Source organism: Coregonus lavaretus (assembly GCF_964263955.1).
Source record: "Coregonus lavaretus genome assembly, chromosome: 4".
Classification (NCBI taxonomy): domain Eukaryota; kingdom Metazoa; phylum Chordata; class Actinopteri; order Salmoniformes; family Salmonidae; genus Coregonus; species Coregonus lavaretus.
Genome location: NC_139991.1, coordinates 77,965,934 through 77,987,386, shown reverse-complemented (window position 1 = coordinate 77,987,386; position 21,453 = coordinate 77,965,934). Strand labels below are relative to the sequence as shown.

General features: G+C 44.2%; 1 protein-coding gene across 1 annotated transcript; it reads right to left on the bottom strand.

The window, feature by feature from the left end:
* Nucleotides 1-6,231: 6,231 nt before the first annotated feature.
* On the bottom strand, nucleotides 6,232-18,328 carry LOC311127549 (sorting nexin-30-like; the record flags this gene model as incomplete). Its single annotated transcript, XM_084159366.1, has 3 exons — nucleotides 18,070-18,328; nucleotides 6,368-6,556; nucleotides 6,232-6,246 (listed from the first exon to the last, which is right to left on the bottom strand). Exons 1-3 carry the CDS (start codon nucleotides 18,220-18,222, stop codon nucleotides 6,232-6,234), a joined length of 357 nt encoding a protein of 118 aa, XP_084015492.1. The 5' UTR covers nucleotides 18,223-18,328.
* Nucleotides 18,329-21,453: the final 3,125 nt, after the last annotated feature.

Here is a 21,453-nt window from a genome sequence, read left to right as displayed (position 1 = left end):
GTGATAATACGGTATGGTGAGGTCCCTCAGTATGGTGATAATATGGTATGGTGAGGTCCCTCAGTATGGTGATAATATGGTGAGGTCCCTCAGTATGGTGATAATATGGTATGGTGAGGTCCCTCAGTATGGTGATAATATGGTGAGGTCCCTCAGTATGGTGATAATATGGTATGGTGAGGTCCCTCAGTATGGTGATAATATGGTATGGTGAGGTCCCTCAGTATGGTGATAATATGGTGTGGTGAGGTCCCTCAGTATGGTGATAATATGGTATGGTGAGGTCCCTCAGTATGGTGATAATATGGTGAGGTCCCTCAGTATGGTGATAATATGGTATGGTGAGGTCCCTCAGTGTGGTGATAATATGGTATGGTGAGGTCCCTCAGTATGGTGATAATATGGTATGGTGAGGTCCCTCAGTATGGTGATAATATGGTATGGTGAGGTCCCTCAGTATGGTGATAATATGGTATGGTGAGGTCCCTCAGTATAGTGATAATATGGTATGGTGAGGTCCCTCAGTATGGTGATAATATGGTATGGTGAGGTCCCTCAGTATGGTGATAATATGGTATGGTGAGGTCCCTCAGTATGGTGATAATATGGTATGGTGAGGTCCCTCAGTATGGTGATAATATGGTATGGTGAGGTCTCTCAGTATGGTGATAATATGGTATGGTGAGGTCCCTCAGTATGGTGATAATATGGTGAGGTCCCTCAGTATGGTGATAATATGGTGAGGTCCCTCAGTATGGTGATAATATGGTGAGGTCCCTCAGTATGGTGATAATATGGTATGGTGAGGTCCCTCAGTATGGTGATAATATGGTATGGTGAGGTCCCTCAGAATGGTGATAATATGGTATGGTGAGGTCCCTCAGTATGGTGATAATATGGTATGGTGAGGTCCCTCAGTATGGTGATAATATGGTATGGTGAGGTCCCTCAGTATGGTGATAATATGGTATGGTGAGGTCCCTCAGTATGGTGATAATATGGTATGGTGAGGTCCCTCAGTATGGTGATAATATGGTATGGTGAGGTCCCTCAGTATGGTGATAATATGGTATGGTGAGGTCCCTCAGTATGGTGGTAATATGGTATGGTGAGGTCCCTCAGTATGGTGATAATATGGTGAGGTCCCTCAGTATGGTGATAATATGGTGAGGTCCCTCAGTATGGTGGTAATATGGTATGGTGAGGTCCCTCAGTATGGTGATAATATGGTGAGGTCCCTCAGTATGGTGATAATATGGTGAGGTCCCTCAGTATGGTGATAATATGGTATGGTGAGGTCCCTCAGTATGGTGATAATATGGTATGGTGAGGTCCCTCAGTATGGTGATAATATGGTGAGGTCCCTCAGTATGGTGATAATATGGTATGGTGAGGTCCCTCAGTATGGTGATAATATGGTATGGTGAGGTCCCTCAGTATAGTGATAATATGGTATGGTGAGGTCCCTCAGTATGGTGATAATATGGTATGGTGAGGTCCCTCAGTATGGTGATAATATGGTATGGTGAGGTCCCTCAGTATGGTGATAATATGGTATGGTGAGGTCCCTCAGTATGGTGATAATATGGTATGGTGAGGTCCCTCAGTATGGTGATAATATGGTATGGTGAGGTCCCTCAGTATGGTGATAATATGGTATGGTGAGGTCCCTCAGTATGGTGATAATATGGTATGGTGAGGTCCCTCAGTATGGTGATAATATGGTATGGTGAGGTCCCTCAGTATGGTGATAATATGGTATGGTGAGGTCCCTCAGTACGGTGATAATATGGTGTGGTGAGGTCCCTCAGTATGGTGATAATATGGTGAGGTCCCTCAGTATGGTGATACTATGGTATGGTGAGGTCCCTCAGTGTGGTGATAATATGGTATGGTGAGGTCCCTCAGTATGGTGATAATATGGTGAGGTCCCTCAGTATGGTGATAATATGGTATGGTGAGGTCCCTCAGTATGGTGATAATATGGTATGGTGAGGTCCCTCAGTATGGTGATAATATGGTATGGTGAGGTCCCTCAGTATGGTGATAATATGGTATGGTGAGGTCCCTCAGTATGGTGATAATATGGTATGGTGAGGTCCCTCAGTATGGTATGGTCCCTCAGTATGGTGATAATATGGTATGGTGAGGTCCCTCAGTATGGTGATAATATGGTATGGTGAGGTCCCTCAGTATGGTGATAATATGGTATGGTGAGGTCCCTCAGTGTGGTGATAATATGGTGAGGTCCCTCAGTATGGTGATAATATGGTATGGTGAGGTCCCTCAGTATGGTGATAATATGGTATGGTGAGGTCCCTCAGTATGGTGATAATATGGTGAGGTCCCTCAGTATGGTGGTAATATGGTATGGTGAGGTCCCTCAGTATGGTGATAATATGGTATGGTGAGGTCCCTCAGTATGGTGATAATATGGTATCATGAGGTCCCTCAGTATGGTGATAATATGGTATGGTGAGGTCCCTCAGTATGGTGATAATATGGTATGGTGAGGTCCCTCAGTATGGTGATAATATGGTATGGTGAGGTCCCTCAGTATGGGGTGATAATATGGTGAGGTCCCTCAGTACGGTGGTAATATGATATGGTGAGGTCCCTGGTAATTCCCAGCCCTAGCTTGTATTTCTATTCTGTAACTGACCATCTGTTGTGTTGTATAACCTACTCCTTCTTTGTCTGGGACCACCAGGCTATAAATGTCATATAATTGGGGTTTAAAATTGACCGGAGATAAAGGCAGCTATGTAATGCAACCTGTTACACATATTCCACCATATGCATTTCCTCCACCTCAGTGTACAGAGTAGCCCCTTGGGTAATTCCTGACTTAGTAATCACCTCACTATCATACTTCCCCCCTCAACACAGCAACACAAACAGGCAGGACAGGGAGACATCATCTCATTAGAACATTTTAAAACAGTCAACTAAGGGGATCTTAGAAGGAGTAAGCTGCCATAGTAAAGTGTGTGTATACAGCAGTATACAGTATTACTGCCATAGTATTATAGTAAAGTGTGTGTATACAGCAGTATACAGTATTACTGCCATAGTATTACATAGTAATGTGTGTACTACAGCAGTATACAGTATTACTGCCATAGTATTATAGTAAAGTGTGTGTATACAGCAGTATACAGTATTACTGCCATAGTATTACATAGTAATGTGTGTACTACAGCAGTATACAGTATTACTGCCATAGTATTATAGTAAAGTGTGTGTATACAGCAGTATACAGTATTACTGCCATAGTATTACATAGTAAAGTGTGTGTATACAGTAATACAGTATAGGGTTGCATGGTATACCAAAACTTCGATATTAGAACATGAAAAACAGTTAGGTACTAGAATTGTTGTTTCTTTCGGTAGGCTACTTCTGCCTAATGTGGCTCACGGCATGTACGGATTTATAGGATCGAGTCTGCCTAGTAATTTGTCTGAATCTCCTCTAGGGGGCAGTAGTGAGCTGGCCAGGCTCCTCGTCTCCTCTAGGGGGCAGTAGTGAGCTAGCCAGGATCCTTGTCTCCTCTAGGGGGCAGTAGTGAGCTAGCAGGCTCCTTGTCTTCTCTAGGGGGCAGTAGTGAGCTAGCAGGCTCCTTGTCTTCTCTAGGGGGCAGTAGTGAGCTAGCCAGGATCCTTGTCTCCTCTAGGGGGCAGTAGTGAGCTAGCCAGGATCCTTGTCTTCTCTAGGGGGCAGTAGTGAGCTAGCCAGGATCCTTGTCTCCTCTAGGGGGCAGTAGTGAGCTAGCCAGGATCCTTGTGCTTCGACATGCAGCTGACAAACCGCAAGCCACTTTTGAGAAGCAAGCGAGAGGAGAGAAAATGCTGACAGCTTCTTCTAATGAAAACATCATACTTCCACGCCCGCAGCTTGTTGACAAAACTGGCTGCAGAAGCCAACTATGGGAAGACTTTGATTACAGAGCAGATGATGAGGGCCATCCTACCAAAACAACTACGCAAAAGGTGTTACAAAGTAGTGCAAGTGGGGTCTAGTTGCAAAACGACATTAAAAAAATATTTTACACGTGACATTTGCATTGTAACGTTATTCTACTAGCAACTAAATTCAAATTACTTTTGAGTGGCAATGACATAAACATATATTCAACATGACATTCATGTGAGCATTATAATATGATTACATCCTGAAAGTAATGTGAAATGCACTCACAGCTTAGCTATGACAGCAATATATTTAGACTGCTTCACGTTTGTCTGGGCTTGCTAGCAGTAGCCAGCCGGCAGCCCTGGGCGGAGCATTGCACGCTTGGAGTTGAAATGCACTCTGGGAATCGTAGTACGCTGTGTAAAATCCATTGTGTTTCTATGGTGTGTGAGCTTCAGAAATTAGTTTGAATATAGAAGATATTCTATTTGTTATTTTAGTTCTACCAGTTATCATAATTTTGTTCAATGTTTAAAATATCGAGTATCGTTTTGGTATTGAGTATCGTTTTGGTATTGAGTATTCTGTTGCTAAACCTGGTATCAGTATCCAAGTCAAAATTCTGGTATCGTGATAACACTAATACAATATCTGGGCTAGAAACCCCATTAGGCCTGACTATTGTGTTGGTTAGGAATGGCTATTTTTTCTAGCCTGGTTAAACCACACTGAACGCTGTGATCACCACTGTTTCACTTCACAGCGCAGCATTCAGTCTGGTGTAACCAGGCTACCTCTTCTCAGCCATGGGTCAACAACTAGCACCAACCTTTTATTCTCAGACACCGTAAACACAACCAAACAAAAACCCTCAACCATTGGCAGGGTTTATAATGAGTCTCAGACACCGTAAACACAACCAAACAAAAACCCTCAACCATTGGCAGGGTTTATAATGAGTCTCAGACACCGTAAACACAACCAAACAAAAACCCTCAACCATTGGCAGGGTTTATAATGAGTCTCAGACACCGTAAACACAACCAAACAAAAACCCTCAACCATTGGCAGGGTTTATAATGAGTGCTCCCTTTCACCGGGGCAGTTATCCAACGCTGCCATGCATACGACCCTTATCACAAACACTGGAGCGTTGCCATGATACGCTCCATCTACTCTAGTCCCATATCTGTTCTCTGAAAAGTGATTACTGTCTTCGTCCCAAATGGCACCCCCATTCCCTATCTAGTGCACTACCTTTGACCAGAGTCCTATGGGTCTCCCTGTGGACCCTGGTCTAACGTAGCCCACTATAAAGGGAATGGGGTGCCATTTGGGACGAAGACAGAACCAAGCTGTTGTTCTGACTGACCTTGAACCCATTACCATGGGGACAGGGAATGCTGATTCAGCACTACAACAGAACACCCCATAATAATACTCCACATGAGGAGGGCTTTGTTTTGTCACCTTGATGAGGAAATACATTTTGAAATTGGCACTGTGTTGGTGTTCAGATTCAGCTGACAATTGATCAGGAGGTTGAGGGAAGAGGGGTAAAAGAGGGGTGAGGAGATGTGAGGAGGGGAAAAGAGGGGTGAGGAGATGTGAGGAGGGGTGAGGAGATGTGAGGAGATGTGAGGGGTGAGGAGATGTGAGGAGGGGTAAAAGAGGGGTGAGGAGATGTGAGGAGGGGTGAGGAGGGGTGAGGAGATGTGAGGAGGAGTAAAGAGGGGTGAGGAGATGTGAGGAGGGGTGAGGAGATGTGAGGGGTGAGGAGATGTGAGGAGGGGTGAGGAGGGGTGAGGAGGGGTGAGGAGATGTGAGGAGGGGTAAAGAGGGGTGAGGAGATGTGAGGAGGGGTGAGGAGATGTGAGGGGTGAGGAGATGTGAGGAGGGGTAAAAGAGGGGTGAGGAGATGTGAGGAGGGGTGAGGAGGGGTGAGGAGGGGTGAGGAGGGGTGAGGAGATGTGAGGAGGGGTGAGGAGGGGTGAGGAGGGGTGAGGAGGGGAAAAGAGGGGTGAGGAGATGTGAGGAGGAGTAAAGAGGGGTGAGGAGATGTGAGGAGGGGAAAAGAGGGGTGAGGAGATGTGAGGAGGGGAAAAGAGGGGTGAGGAGATGTGAGGAGGAGTAAAGAGGGGTGAGGAGATGTGAGGAGGAGTAAAGAGGGGTGAGGAGATGTGAGGAGGGGTGAGGAGGGGTGAGGAGATGTGAGGAGAGGTAAAGAGGGGTGAGGAGATGTGAGGAGGGGTGAGGAGATGTGAGGAGGGGTGAGGAGGGTGATGAGGGAGATGACAACCCTGTGTTGCTCTAGCCTCAGGCTAAGTTGGTCTATTTGATGACAGAATAAACACAGAATTCTAATAGCAAGAAAAAGCTCCTTGAATGTAAGGGTTGGGGCAGATGCTGTGTTGATCCCATCCACGTTACAGGTAGTAAGAAAGGACCCTACCTTAGTCACCACTCTGTAGGTGATGTAGGTCTCCATGGTGGAGACGTGTTTCTTAGGGTCGTCGACGGTAACGAAGAGGTCGCGTGTTTCTCCATCCAGGTCGTCATCCAGCTGCAGCCGGTTCAGGAGGGAAGACGAGGAGGCGGGACTAGATGTCTCCACCGGTGTCCCATTGGGCAGACTTGGTTCCTAGAAGCAGGAAACATGAAGAACATAGAAACAGCGTTAGTAGTGGTATGCGTCCCAAATGGCAACCAACATAGTGCACTACTTTATAGTGCACTACTTTAGACCAGAGAATAATAAAAACAAACAGGGAATAGAAAGTCTCTTCAATCACTACCCCTGAACACTGAATCAACTGCCAGTGTCTTGCAAATATAGGCCTAAATCACATAACAGTAGTGGTTTCAAATCAGGTTCACAAACTCATTCACTTTGCCTTTTCTGTTCAGAACTAAATTATATAGACCCAGACATTTATAAACCTGGGGGGTCAACATTAGAACTATATAGACCCAGACATTTATAAACCTGGGGGGTCATCATTAGAACTATTTAGACCCAGACATTTATAAACCTGGGGGGTCATCATTAGAACTATATAGACCCAGACATTTATAAACCTGGGGGGTCATCATTAGAACTATTTAGACCCAGACATTTATAAACCTGGGGGGTCATCATTAGAACTATATAGACCCAGACATTTATAAACCTGGGGGGTCATCATTAGAACTATATAGACCCAGACATTTATAAACCTGGGGGGTCATCATTAGAACTATTTAGACCCAGACATTTATAAACCTGGGGGGGTCATCATTAGAACTATATAGACCCAGACATTTATAAACCTGGGGGGTCATCATTAGAACTATATAGACCCAGACATTTATAAACCTGGGGGGTCATCATTAGAACTATATAGACCCAGACATTTATAAACCTGGGGGGTCATCATTAGAACTATATAGACCCAGACATTTATAAACCTGGGGGGTAATCATTAGAACTATATAGACCCAGACATTTATAAACCTGGGGGGTAATCATTAGAACTATATAGACTAGGGATGCACGATACATCGGTAAGCATATCGGAATCAGATGTTGCCCTACCGGAGTTACACAGTACTGTTGAAACGCACATCCACGAGCTACTTGCTATGGGCGTCACTGCTATTAGCTTCACCACTGACATTTGGACCAGCGACGTCAGCCCCATGAGCATGCCGAGTCTGACAGCACAGTGGGTGGACGAGGACTTCGTACTGAGGAAAGCCGTATTGCACGCTCAAGAATGTGCTGGTTCTCATACCGCTGCTGCCGTTTCAATGGCATTTGAGAACATGTTTGAAACTTGGAAAATCCCCGAGAACAAAGTACAGGCTGTGCTACGTGATAATGCACGTAACATGAGAAAGACTACATCGGCCAACATTAGCCAATGTTGATCTATACCTACCACCCCCCCATACCTGACAGAACCTACAATTCCCAGGAATGAAGATGCACTTGGATACTGGAGAAGTAACAAGCAGCGGTTCCCCGTCCTAGCTAAAGCTGCGCGCAAGTATATTGGTGCTCCCTGTAGTAGTGTGGACACTGAGCGCCTTTTCAGTGCAGCTTCACACATTGCAGAGGAAAAAAGAAACAGACTCTCTTGTGCCAAAGCCGAGCAGGTCCTCTTTGTGAAGAAAAACCTCCCCCAAATGTTAAAATTGTAAATGGGCAAGTCATAGTGTAACCCAGTCATCTAGAGTCACTGGAAAAGAATTGACTCTAAGCCCAATGGCTTTTCTGTTGTTTATTCATGGCTGGTATAGGACAAGATTTTCATTGAATTTAAAAAACAAAGCAGTTTTGTTATTTTGTTTATTTTTTAAATGAAAGATGAGATGTAAATTTGCTCGCATTTTACTAGTCAGGTCAGTTGAGCACATTTGAAAAGTTGTGCCATTTATAGCAGTTTATGACATAGCCTAGAGACAGCCGTTTTTATAGCAGTTTATGACATAGCCTAGAGACAGCCGTTTTTATAGCAGTTTATGACATAGCCTAGAGACAGCCGTTTTTATAGCAGTTTATGGCATAGCCTAGAGACAGCCGTTTTTATAGCAGTTTATGACATAGCCTAGAGACAGCCGTTTTTATAGCAGTTTATGACATAGCCTAGAGACAGCCGTTTTTATAGCAGTTTATGGCATAGCCTAGAGACAGCCGTTTTTATAGCAGTTTATGACATAGCCTAGAGACAGCCGTTTTTATAGCAGTTTATGGCATAGCCTAGAGACAGCCGTTTTTATAGCAGTTTATGACATAGCCTAGAGACAGCCGTTTTTATAGCAGTTTATGGCATAGCCTAGAGACAGCCGTTTTTATAGCAGTTTATGACATAGCCTAGAGACAGCCGTTTTTATAGCAGTTTATGACATAGCCTAGAGACAGCCGTTTTTTATAGCAGTTTATGACATAGCCTAGAGACAGTCGTTTTTTCAAGCAGTTAAAGCTAAAATGATTTTTAGTTTAAATCAATATTTATTTCAAAGCATTTTTAAGTTTCTCCATACAGTCAATATTAGATAGTAAGAAGAGCCGCCAACAACCATCTTTGTAATGTGGGGGGGGGCAGCTAAAATATTTGTGTCGTGAATATCAGTTGTGCGATAAAATACGTTCATGGATTTGTCATTTACAAGTTATTAAACAATCTGTTCCTAACTGAACAAACGACACCTTGTTTCAACTATTTAAACTGTACTAGAATGCTTAAAAAGGCCACTCAAATGTTTTAATATCGGTTATTGGTATCGGATTTTTTGGCAAGGAAAATATATCGGAATCGGCCCAAAATGTCATATCGGTGCCTCCCTAATATAGAGCCAGACATTCAGAAACCTGCGGGGGTAATTCATTAGTGCAAATTGGTGCAAAATTAACTGTAGGACTCAAACTAAGGTTTCTTATTGGACAGTTCAGGTAGATCCCTCCACGTTTCAGCCCATTTGCTTCATAGTGAATACACCCCAATTCTCAGATTTTAAGGTCATAGACGACCTATTTTCTACGTGTTTTACAGACCGGTGCTGCCAGCCTGAGAGTCTGAGCCCAGTTGATAGTCCCAAATGGCACCATATTCCCTACAGAGTGCACTACTTTTGACCAGGCCCAGAGTAGTGCACTATATATGGATTATGGTGCTATTTGGGACGCACCCCCTTCAGTAGCTAACAGGTAACAGCCCCAAAGCTAGGAAATAACCACCAGCACTGACCATCTGGTTAATGTTTTAGTACTGACCATCTGGTTAATGTTTTAGTACTGACCATCTGGTTAATCTAATAACAGATCACATGACTGGTACTCTACAGCTAATCTATTAACAGATCACATGACTGTACTGTTAAGTGTCGTAACTGTATCAACACATCAAACTACTGTAGTAGTGGTGGGCAGGAAACAGCGTTTTGCAACAAAATGACAACCTCATTTAAAAAGACCTGCTACTGCGGCTGGAAACAGTGACAACCCTTTCCTGGTAGCCTGCCGAGTCCTGGTAGCCTGCCGAGTCCTGGTAGCCTGCCCAGCCAGCTGTGAGAGCTGGGCTTGTTTCATAAAGTGGTCTTTCCTAAACAGTGTTAGCCTAAGTTCAAACACGGATGTAAAAGACTTGACAAATTATACACAGGTCTCACTGGGAAACAGGACAGATATAAGCACCCCCCATTTGACCTTTTTGGTTATCAAGAGGTATCCCGCCATGCCTGCAGAACATTTAAAAACAGCTACTATGTAGGCCTAGTAGGGCAAAGTCATTCAGCTCTCTGGCCTCCATCTAGGATTCCCCTCAGGTTCAGTGGTTAAACATCAATGGCTCCATGGTAACCACAAGACCTTTGTCACACATTCCGGTCTACAGGTAACTGACAAAATAAAGGAAACACCAACATAACGCGTCTTAACTGGGCTTTGGGCCACCAGCCAGAACAGCTTCAATGCGCCTCGGCGTAGATTCTACAAGTGTCTGGAACTCTATCGGAAGGATGCGACACCAGACCCCTGTCGGATGTCCCGAGAATTTTCAGAAATGTTGGTTGTGCATCTTGTAGTACGAGCGGTGCTACAACACAATTGGGCAAGGACTGCTGCCAATAGCCAATGAGCACTCAGCATGTGAGACCAAAACAATGGTGAAGCACCGTGTTGGACCGAGGTGACGGAAGACATATTGATGGAGCTGTGGACAGAACACAGCTGTCTTTTCAACTGAAGTTTTCTATTACCTCCGATTCCCTCTGCAGAATAAAAAGTCCATATAGTCCACGTCTTCCCAACTATTCTACACCTCTCTCTTTTTGATGACATAATAATGTGCACACTAATAAACCAGCTCACTTCCTGCCTGTCGGGCATTTCTTTCTTATGACAATCGAGAAACGCAGGGCAGGATCAACTAGGAAATGAGCGTGTAATGTGAGCACCCACGTCCTGGGGTTGAGGATGGACAGAATGAAAGATTTGGGACAAAGAACTCGGGAAATGTGAGCACGTCCAAGTTGTTAAGATTTTAGAAGTTGTGTAGTGTTGTATTTACTAGTGGGCATATCACTATGTACTGAAACATCACTATGAACTGAAACATCACTATGAACTGAAACATCACTACGTGCAGTAGGGCTGACCCCATTTAGTCGACTGGTCGACTGTTTGGTCGATAGGCTGCTGGTCGACTGTTTGGTCGATAGGCTGCTGGTCGACTGAGATTTCTTTAGTCCAGCAGTAGCAACAAAATATATACACACCAGTCAAAAGTTTATTTGTACTATTTTCTACATTGTAGAATTAACTCCCGAGTGGCGCAGTGGTCTAAGGCACTGCATCGCAGTGCTAGCTGTGCTACTAGAGATCCTGGTTCGAATCCAGGCTCTGTCGTAGCCGGCCGCGACCGGGAGACCCCATGGGGCGGCGCACAATTGGCCCAGCGTCGTCCAGGGTAGGGGAGGGGAATGGCCGGCAGGGATGTAGCCCAGTTGGTAGAGCATGGCGTTTGCAACGCCAGGGTTGTGGGTTCGATTCCCACGGGGGGCCAGTATGAAAAATAAAATAATGTATGCACTCACTAACTGTAAGTCGCTCTGGATAAGAGCGTCTGCTAAATGACTAAAATGTAAATGTAAATAATTGTGAAGACATCAAAACTATGTAATAACACATATGGAATCATGTAGTAACCAAAAAAGTGTTAATCAAAATATAATTTATATTTGAGTTCTTCAAATAGCCACCCTTTGCCTTGATGACAGCTTTGCACACTCTTGGCATTCTCTCAACCAGCTTCATGAGGTAGTCACCTGGAATGCATTTCAATTAACAGGTGTGCCTTCTTAAATGTTAATTTGTGGAATTCCTTTCCTTCTTTGAGCCAATCAGTTGTGTTGTGACAAGGTAGGGGGGGTATACAGAAGATAGCCCTATTTGGTAAAAGACCAAGTCCATTTTATGGCAACAACAGCTCAAATAAGCAAAGAGAAAAGACAGTCCATCATTACTTTAAGACATGAAGGTCAGTCAATCCGGAAAATGTCAAGAACTTTGAAAGTTTCCACAAGTGCAAAAAACATCAAGCGCTATGATGAAACTGGCTCTCATGAGGATCGCCACAGGAAAGGAAGACCCAGAGTTACCTCTGCTGCAGAGGATAAGTTCATTAGAGTTAACTGCATCTGAGATTGCAGACCAAATAAATGCTTCACAGAGTTCAAGTAACAGACGCATCTCAACATCAACTGTTCAGAGGAGACTGTGTGAAACAGGCCTTCATGGTCGAATTGCTGCAAAGAAACCACTACTAAAGGACACCAATAAGAGCAATGGACATTAGACTGGTGGAAATCTGTCCTTTGGTCTGATGAGTCCAAATTTGAGATTTTTGGTTCCAACCGCCGTGTCTTTGTGAGATGCACAGTAGGTGAACAGATGATCTCCGCATGTGTGGTTCCCACCGTGAAACATGGAGGAGGAAGTGTGATGGTGCTTTGCTGGTGACACTGTCAGATGATTTATTTAGAATTCAAGGCACACTTAACCAGCATGGCTACCACAGCATTCTGCAGCGATACGCCATTCCATCTGGTTTGCGCTTAGTGGGACTCTCATTTGTTTTTCAACAAGACAATGACCCAAAACTCACCTCCAGGCTGTGTAAGGGCTATTTTACCAAGGAGAGTGATGGAGTGCTGCATCAGATGACCTGGCCTCCACAATCACCCAACCTCAACCTAATTGAGATGGTTTGGGATGAGTTGGACCGCAGAGTGAAGGAAAAGCAGCCAACAAGTGCTCAGCATATGTGGGAACTCCTTCAAGACTGTTGGAAAAGCATTCCTCATGAAGCTGGTTGAGAGAATGCCAAGAGTGTGCAAAGCTGTCATCAAGGCAAAGGGTGGCTACTTTGAAGAATCTCAAATATAAAATATATTTTGATTTGTTTAACACTTTTCTGGATACTACATGTTTCCATGTGTTATTTCATAGTTTTGATGTCTTCACTATTATTCTACAATGTAGAAAATAGTAAAAAATTAAGAAAAACCCTTGAATGAGTAGGTGTGTCCAAACTTTTGACTGGTAATGTATATCAGACACCTGTCTGAGTGGACTGATCCATTACGGAGGCCTGTCTGAGTGGACTGATCCATTGTGGAGGCCTGTCTGAGTGGACTGATCCATTGTGGAGGCCTGTCTGAGTGAACTGATCCATTATGGAGGCCGTGGGGAAGGCACAGTCCATCAGTCTAAGACCCGTGCTACGGAAATTGTATATGGTTGTATAACATAAGAACAATGGTGCAACACTAATAAAAATAATATTATTTTATAAATAATGCGCTTTCTCCCGCGTTGGATAGTGGTCGCTGTCCGCGGTTCAGAAACACATCAGTGTGCTGTTGAATTGGCACCTTTTCCTAGACCATGTTGCTATCTGCATAACAGCAAAGTTAACCAGCATATTGGTGTTGAGAACAATGGAGGCAGCAGAATGAGGAAGTGAGAAAACAGCCCTCGCCTTTTTGTCTAAGAAAAGTGAGGAGAGAACCCCACCGTAATTAGGGTTATAATCAATAGCCTAACTATTAAAATGTTCCTGGCTTTATAAATCATCCATATATATCTACAGAAATAAGACAGATCCTGCTTCTGTTGCCTGTTTGAGTGTTTATTTAATAGCCTACTGATCCAGTGAGTACCAAGCCTCACGCAACGACATGTCAAGTAAACAATTTAACAAATTCGGCTGTTTTTGATCTTAGCTTTTCTGTAAAGGGTTAACACTTTTTTTCTCGTTATTTATTGTTGTCTAAAAAATTTGAATTATATTAATAACGCTCCTTTTTCTTGATCTCCTTCTTATTGATCATCATTATAATAATAAGTAATGTCGTTATCATTAGTAGCTTTAGTATAGCAGCCTTTTATAACCACCATCGAGCTGTAGGCCTAAGAGCGCTTCCTGTTTAGTCTTAATACCGTAACATACTTAGGCCTGTATTTCAATACTTCTATAGACTACTGTATCAATCAATCATTCATTCGTTCATGTCATTACACAGCATACGCGTCGTTCATGATTTGAAATGCAATCAAGCATTTTAGTTTTAAAATAAAGCTAGCCTTGAGTAATTAAGCTTAAACAATAAATAAACCGTTCCATTTCGGAAATTGCATTCACGAATTAATGCGACTGTTCTTAGTCTTTGCTGTAATAAAGGCATAACCATTTTTTTTTACAACAGACTCTCTGGTACGCTTATAATTTATTTAGTGTAATTTACATCGTTCCAAACGGTCAGAAAAACGATATTGTAATCTAACAGCACCTGTTTGGCACACATAATATCCACGCAGCGCTTCCTCCTTACCTTCTTTTTCTTGATCTCCAGTATTTTCCACAACTAGTCACATTTATTCCACACATCTGACTTCCCCTTTACCTCCTGAGCAACCAGTAAACATTCCTCTTTACCTCCTGAGCAACCAGTAAACATTCCCCTTTACCTCCTGAGCAACCAGTAAACATTCCCCTTTACCTCCTGAGCAACCAGTAAACATTCCCCTTTACCTCCTGAGCAACCAGTAAACATTCCCCCGTCTCGAGTTTATTTGTCACGTCCTCTGCATCCATTTTGCTGTCACGCGTAACAGTTTTCAGAGTTCGCTATAACAATTGTATTGATGCGATTATGATACGCTATAGGTCTGTCCCTATTATACGGACGGGATTCGTTTTACTGGGGGAGGTCGGGTAATGTAATTATGTGCACGAGCACAAAACACCACATCTGTAATTTTAGTCCCGTCCGAATCTGCCATGTCAGTCATTTTTACATGGCAGGAGAGTAACAATTCCAGCCAGAAAAACCTACTATTTTTTTGGTGAACTCAAAAGGTCCTCTGATAATACTGGTCCCGTGCAAATCGACTTTCCTGTGTTTTGAGAGAAATGTCTGAGTTTGACAGATGTTGCTCGCGGTTTGAGCAAGAAAACAATAACTGATTGGATAAATTGAACTAAGTGCTGCACATAAGCTATATATGAATGGCCAACATGTGGCCTATCAACTTTCACAGTGAACGCTTTTGTTTATATGTTTTGTGCGTATTAATTGAATATTGCCAAACGCGTCAGTAAAACATATTGAGCCTATTTAATGCGATCCTTGCCGTTAATAGATCGCGAAGCAGCATACAACTGACCTAAACGTTTGGCAAGTTCACTTTCTCATCCATAGCCTTGGGGCATTTAGGATGTACTGCGGGTCACCTGGACAAGTTGAAATACTTTATCTTCATGCCTAGAATTAAAAACCTACAGGCTTCGGTCATAACTGTCAATTTATTACAAATAATAATATTCCTAATTATAATAATAATAATTACAGGGGGCAGTTTGGAGAAAAAAAACGAATCCCGTCCGAGTCGTCCTCTGGAATAACGGACATTCTGGAGTAATTATTACATAACCAACATTCTCTAGTAATACTAGTCCCGTGGGAATAGGTCTTTGGTCACGCGATGCGATGCATACATGTGTCAGGTAAAGAGCGCAAGGGTTGAGGAAATAGGGAATGTTTTTCAGAAACGAATTAGGGATTTCGGTAACGTAACTATTCAGTCAGAAATGGCTGTAATTATGTTGCAGCTTCAGCAACACGGACAGCGTTATACACACTGTTGATGTTCTGTGGTGGTCGCTGCATCAGGGAGGAGAGAGACAACGGGTGCTAGTCGCATAGTCACTCGCTGTCTTTTTTTATTTTAACACGGCGCAGCAAGTCTGAGCCCGGCCCGGCACAATCAAATAAATTGCGGTCGGACTCCCTCTAGTCATTTGTATCTTAATGATTTAATCAAACTGTGTGCATAAAGCATTAGACAAGCTCAGTGCATATAGCTGATTTGATAAAAACATCGGATGTGTCAATATATGGAAAAACACGTTTTAAAAATTCAACCAGTGGGTCGAAAGAACAGACGACTCTTGATGGATCAACAATTTTTTTTTGGTAGGGGACAACCCTAATGTGCACAAACCTAATTATGTGCAGAAACATCATCATTAGCATGATAGGATGTTAATTGCTTAATTAACTCAAGAACCACACCTGTGTGGAAGCACCTGCTTTCAATATACTCAGTATCCCTCATTTACTCCAGGGTTTCCATTATTTTGGAAGTTACCTGTACGTCCCAAATGGTACCCTATTCCCTTTAGTGCACTACATTAGACCAGAGCCTTGTGGGCCTTGGTCAAAACAGTGCACTAAATATGGAAGCGGGTGCCAGTTGGGATTCATTCATATTGGGTACTGTTGCATTTTCAGCTCATAAGGCAAAGATAGACTGGCCTATTGAACTGATGAGCACAGGAAGCAAGCTCCTTATTATACCCAAACTATGATGCCACTCTCCCGAGTGGTGCAGTGGTCTAAGGCTGTGCCACTAGAGATCCTGGTTCGAATCCAGGCTCTGTCGTAGCCGGCCGCGACCTGGAGACACACGGGGCGGCGCACAATTGGCCCAGCGTCGTCCAGGGTAGGGGAGGGAATGGCCGGCAGGGATGTAGCTCAGTTGGTAGAGCATGGGGTTTGCAATGCCAGGGTTGTGGGTTCGATTCCCATGGGGGGCCAGTATAAAAAATAATGTATCCACTCACTAACTGTAAGTCGCTCTGGATAAGAGCGTCTGCTAAATGACTAAAATGTAAATGTAAATGTAATGGCAAACTATGATAACAAATGGTCACATTTAGCTAAACAAACCCAGCAGAACACATTCTTGGAAGGCATCTCTTTACGTTCAGTCCAGTGCACTGATTTATGGAGAGATCAGTTAAAACAGCCTAGCCCCAATTCTTCTAGATCTAGGAGTCAACATTAGTAATGCATTACACTGTGCAACGCCACGAATGCCTCAACCAAGATTATGGGGCGGTTTCCCGGACACAGATTAAGTCTATCCCTGGACTAAAAAGCATGCTCAATGGAGAATCTCTATTGAAAATGCTTTTTAATCTAGGATACGTCTTAGACTGTGTCTGGGAAACTGACGCTATGAGTAATGATGCCATTTAGTGTCCTCCTCCTCTTGCAATGACAAAGCTATTTGTTGAGTATCTCACAAACATACTGTATCTCTGAGTAGGCTAATGCATTTTCACTACAACATTATGATACAACAAGTTATACACAATAAACAATCCCCACAGAGAGCATGGCTCTGTCCCAAATGGCACCCTATTCCCTGTGTAGTGCACTACTTTTGAGGGCTCTGGTCAGAAGTTAGTGCACTACATTGGGAATCAGGTGCCATTTGGCCACAGCCCATGAGAATGAGATGTCCCAGAGGAAAACACAGTGCCGTTGTCAGGCTGAGCTCCCCATGACTGACACTGACATCTCACTCTGAAACAACCTTCAGTATCATAAAACTATCTAAACTATCTATGTCTGTTTGTTTGTTTACGTGTGTTCACGTTTTAAATACCACTGCTTGGTTTAAAATTACAAGATCTGCTCTGTATCAACAACAGATTGAAAGTTATTCAAGCACGGACCTGGTATTCATTTGCATTAGGCTATATATGATATCATTATCTTGTGCTGGTAGAAGGAATCTCCAGCTTGATGGCCCCATCTTTGTCCTGTGATCAGAAAACCTTTGGTATGGATTAATTCACAAAGGTTATAGAGTTAAACATGTCTAGTTAGGTCATATTTATTTTTACTAGTGACCGTCACAACAAGCATCTATAGTTGATGCCATATGGAGAATTCATTGAATAATATGCCATTTTAGCAGACCCTTGGCGTTACAAGCGCCGTGTTTTACCAGCTGAGCTACAGAGGACCTGTAGCTTCAAGCTAAAGACAAATCAGCCTCCCAGCAGATCTGCCACCAGATGTATTACATGTCTACAGGATAAAAACTGCAACAACGTTGTTGTTGTTGTAGACACAGCTACAATGTAATATTCGAAAAGAGATGTGTGGTGTGGCGAAACAGATGAGCATTCAGAAAACATTCAGAAAACATTTGGATGACTAGGTTAGTAGGTATAGAATAAGGACCAAAGTATCTAGCCAAATATCTCTATCCAACGTATTTATCTATCTATCTATCTATCTATCTATCTATCTTACCTTCTCTCCGATGCTGCTAGTGGTGTTTCCGACATCTGGACTGGGTGTGAGGACTCCGGCTGCCGCTGCCTCCTCGGCTCCGAGCGGATGGCAGATCTCCTGAATGGGTTTTTGCCCCGACGATGCTAGCGATTTAGCGGTGCCAGCACTCATTGTGCAAGCGAGGGGAAACCGCGAACGGAATTTCCGGAAAATATCTTAGTTTCTTGGCCTGGAATTATGGTTTGTTTTATGATTATTTCCAATCCCGTGTATCAAATACTGGACCCGTTGGATGCAACCACACAGCTGTCAGCTGACTCGCACCGCGCAGTCTCGGAAGTACAATAACAGTACCGGAAGTAATAAAACGCTTGAGCCAGAGGGCACGTTCGAGCGGATCACTTTTGTCATTTCGGTGACTATCGTTGGTCACAGCCTTTAAAAGTGTGTTGCATTATCGGAATAAAAGTTCTACGACTTGTGCCTACATGAACATTACAACAACCATGTGATCAAAGGTCATGAAGTTTTTACTGCAGTTGCTCCTCACCAGCTGCAACTTGCAACCATTGCCTGCATTGTGGAAGACACTAATTGTCAATCAATCATAACAGTGTTTTTGTTTGACGTGAACGGGACATTTTTACATTTACATTTTAGTCATTTTAGCAGACGCTCTTATCCAGAGCGACTTACAGTTCCAGAGCGACTTACAGTTAGTGAGTGCATACATTTTCATACTGGCCCGCCGTGGGAAACGAACCCACAAATACTTGACTGAAACAGGAAGCAGTTTGGGAGACAGGCATTCTGGAGAGAGACATGCCTTTTGCATCTGAGCCACAATCCCCATATTCTTGGTCCATGTCACCCCCGTGGCCTCCTCAATGGATTAGTCCACTGAGACCGGAGCAAATCAGGCAGGTGTCTCGTGTGCCATGAAAGAAAAATCGATTTGCGACTGCTGGACTAAAAAAAGCTCATGTTTTCAATACAGACCCCTTTTGTCACACAGTATTCCATATGGCACCCAGATCTTATGAACAGTAGCGGTGTGTTGGTAAAATCACTGGGGAAGCCAAGCCCCCCCCTCCCTCTAAAAAAAACAACGCCATATTACAACCTCTCTGTTGTGATAATTGCCTTGTTTGCTCTATAACCTGTTAATTCAGTGACTCGCTCAATACGGAAGTGGTCAGATCAAATCAAATCAAATTTGATTGGCCACATGCGCCGAATACAACAGGTGCAGACATTACAGTGAAATGCTTACTTACAGCCCTTAACCAACAGTGCATTTATTTTTAATAAAAAAGTAAAATAAAACAACAACAAAAAAGTGTTGAGAAAAAAAAGAGCAGAAGTAAAATAAAATAACAGTAGGGAGGCTATATATACAGGGGGGTACCGGTGCAGAGTCAATGTGCGGGGGCACCGGCTAGTTGAGGTAGTTGAAGTAATATGTACATGTGGGTAGAGTTAAAGTGACTGCATAAATAATTAACAGAGTAGCAGCAGCGTAAAAAGATGGGGTGGGGGGGGCAGTGCAAATAGTCCGGGTAGACATGATTAGCTGTTCAGAAGTCTTATGGCCTGGGGGTAGAAGCTGTTGAGAAGTCTTTTTGACCTAGACTTGGCACTCCGGTACCGCTTGCCGTGCAGTAGCAGAGAGAACAGTCTATGACTAGGGTGGCTGGAGTCTTTGACAATTTTGAGGGCCTTCCTCTGACACCGCCTGGTGTAGAGGTCCTGGATGGCAGGAAGCTTGGCCCCAGTAATGTACTGGGCCGTACGCACTACCCTCTGTAGTGCCTTGTGGTCGGAGGCCAAGCAGTTGCCATACCAGGCGGTGATGCAACCAGTCAGGATGCTCTCGATGATGCAGCTGTATAATTTTTTGAGGATCTGTGGACCCATGCCGAATATTTTCAGTCTCCTGAGGGGGAATAGGCTTTGTCGTGCCCTCTTCACGACTGTCTTGGTGTGTTTGGACCATGATAGTTTGTTGATGATGTGGACACCAAGGAACTTGAAGCTCTCAACCTGTTCCACTACAGCCCGTCGATGAGAATGGGGGCGTGCTCAGTCTCCACAATCATCTCCTTTGTCTTGGTCACGTTGAGGGAGAGGTTGTTATCCTGGCACCACACGGCCAGGTCTCTGACCTCCTCCCTATAGGCTGTCTCATCGTTGTCGGTGATCAGGCCTACCACTGTTGTGTCGTCGGCAAACTTAATGATGGTGTTGGAGTCGTGCCTGGCCATGCAGTCATGGGTGAACAGGGAGTACAGGAGGGGACTGAGCACGCACCCCTGAGGGGCCCCCGTGTTGAGGATCAGTGTGGCAGATGTGTTGTTACCTACCCTTACCACTTGGGGGCGGCCCGTCAGGAAGTCCAGGATCCAGTTGCAGAGGGAGGTGTTTAGTCCCAGGATCCTTAGCTTAGTGATGAGCTTTGAGAGCACTATGGTGTTGAACGCTGAGCTGTAGATGCGCGGATGCTACGCTACAGGACTGTTTTGCTAGCACAGACTGGAATATGTTCCAGGATTCATCCAATGGCATTGAGGAGTATACCACCTCAGTCACCGGCTTCATCAATAAGTGCATCGACGACGTCGTCCCCACAGTGACCATACGTACATACCCCAACCAGAAGCCATGGATTACAGGCAACATCCGCATCGAGCTAAAGGCTAGACCAACTGGCAAGTGTCTTCACTGACATTTTCAACTTCTCCCTGACCGAGTCTGTAATACCTACATGTTTCAAGCAGACGACCATAGTCCCTGTGCCCAAGGAAGCGAAGGTAACCTGCCTAAATGATTACTGCCGCGTAGCACTGACGTCGGTAGCCATGAAGTGCTTTGAAAGGCTGGTCATGGCTCAAAAAAACAGCATCATCCCGGAAACCCTAGACCCACTCCAATTCGCATATCACCCCAACAGATCCACAGATGACGCAATCTCAATCGCACTCCACACTGCCCTTTCCCACCGGGACAAAAGGAACACCTACGTGAGAATGCTGTTCATTGACTACAGCTCAGCGTAGTGCCCACAAAGCTCATCACTAAGCTAAGGACCCTGGGACTAAACACTTCCCTCTGCAACTGGATCCTGGACTTCCTGACGGGCCGCCCCCAGGTGGTAAGGGTAGGCAACAACACATCTGCCACGCTGATCCTCAACATGGGGGCCCCTCAGGGGTGCGTGGTCAGTCCCCTTCTGTACTCCCTGTTCACCCACGACTGCGTGGCCAAACACGACTCCAACACCATCATTAAGTTTGCTGACAACACAACAGTGGTAGGCCTGATCACCGACAACGATGACAGCCTATAGGGAGGAGGTCAGAGACCTGGCAGTGTGGTGCCAGGACAACAACCTCTTCCTCAACG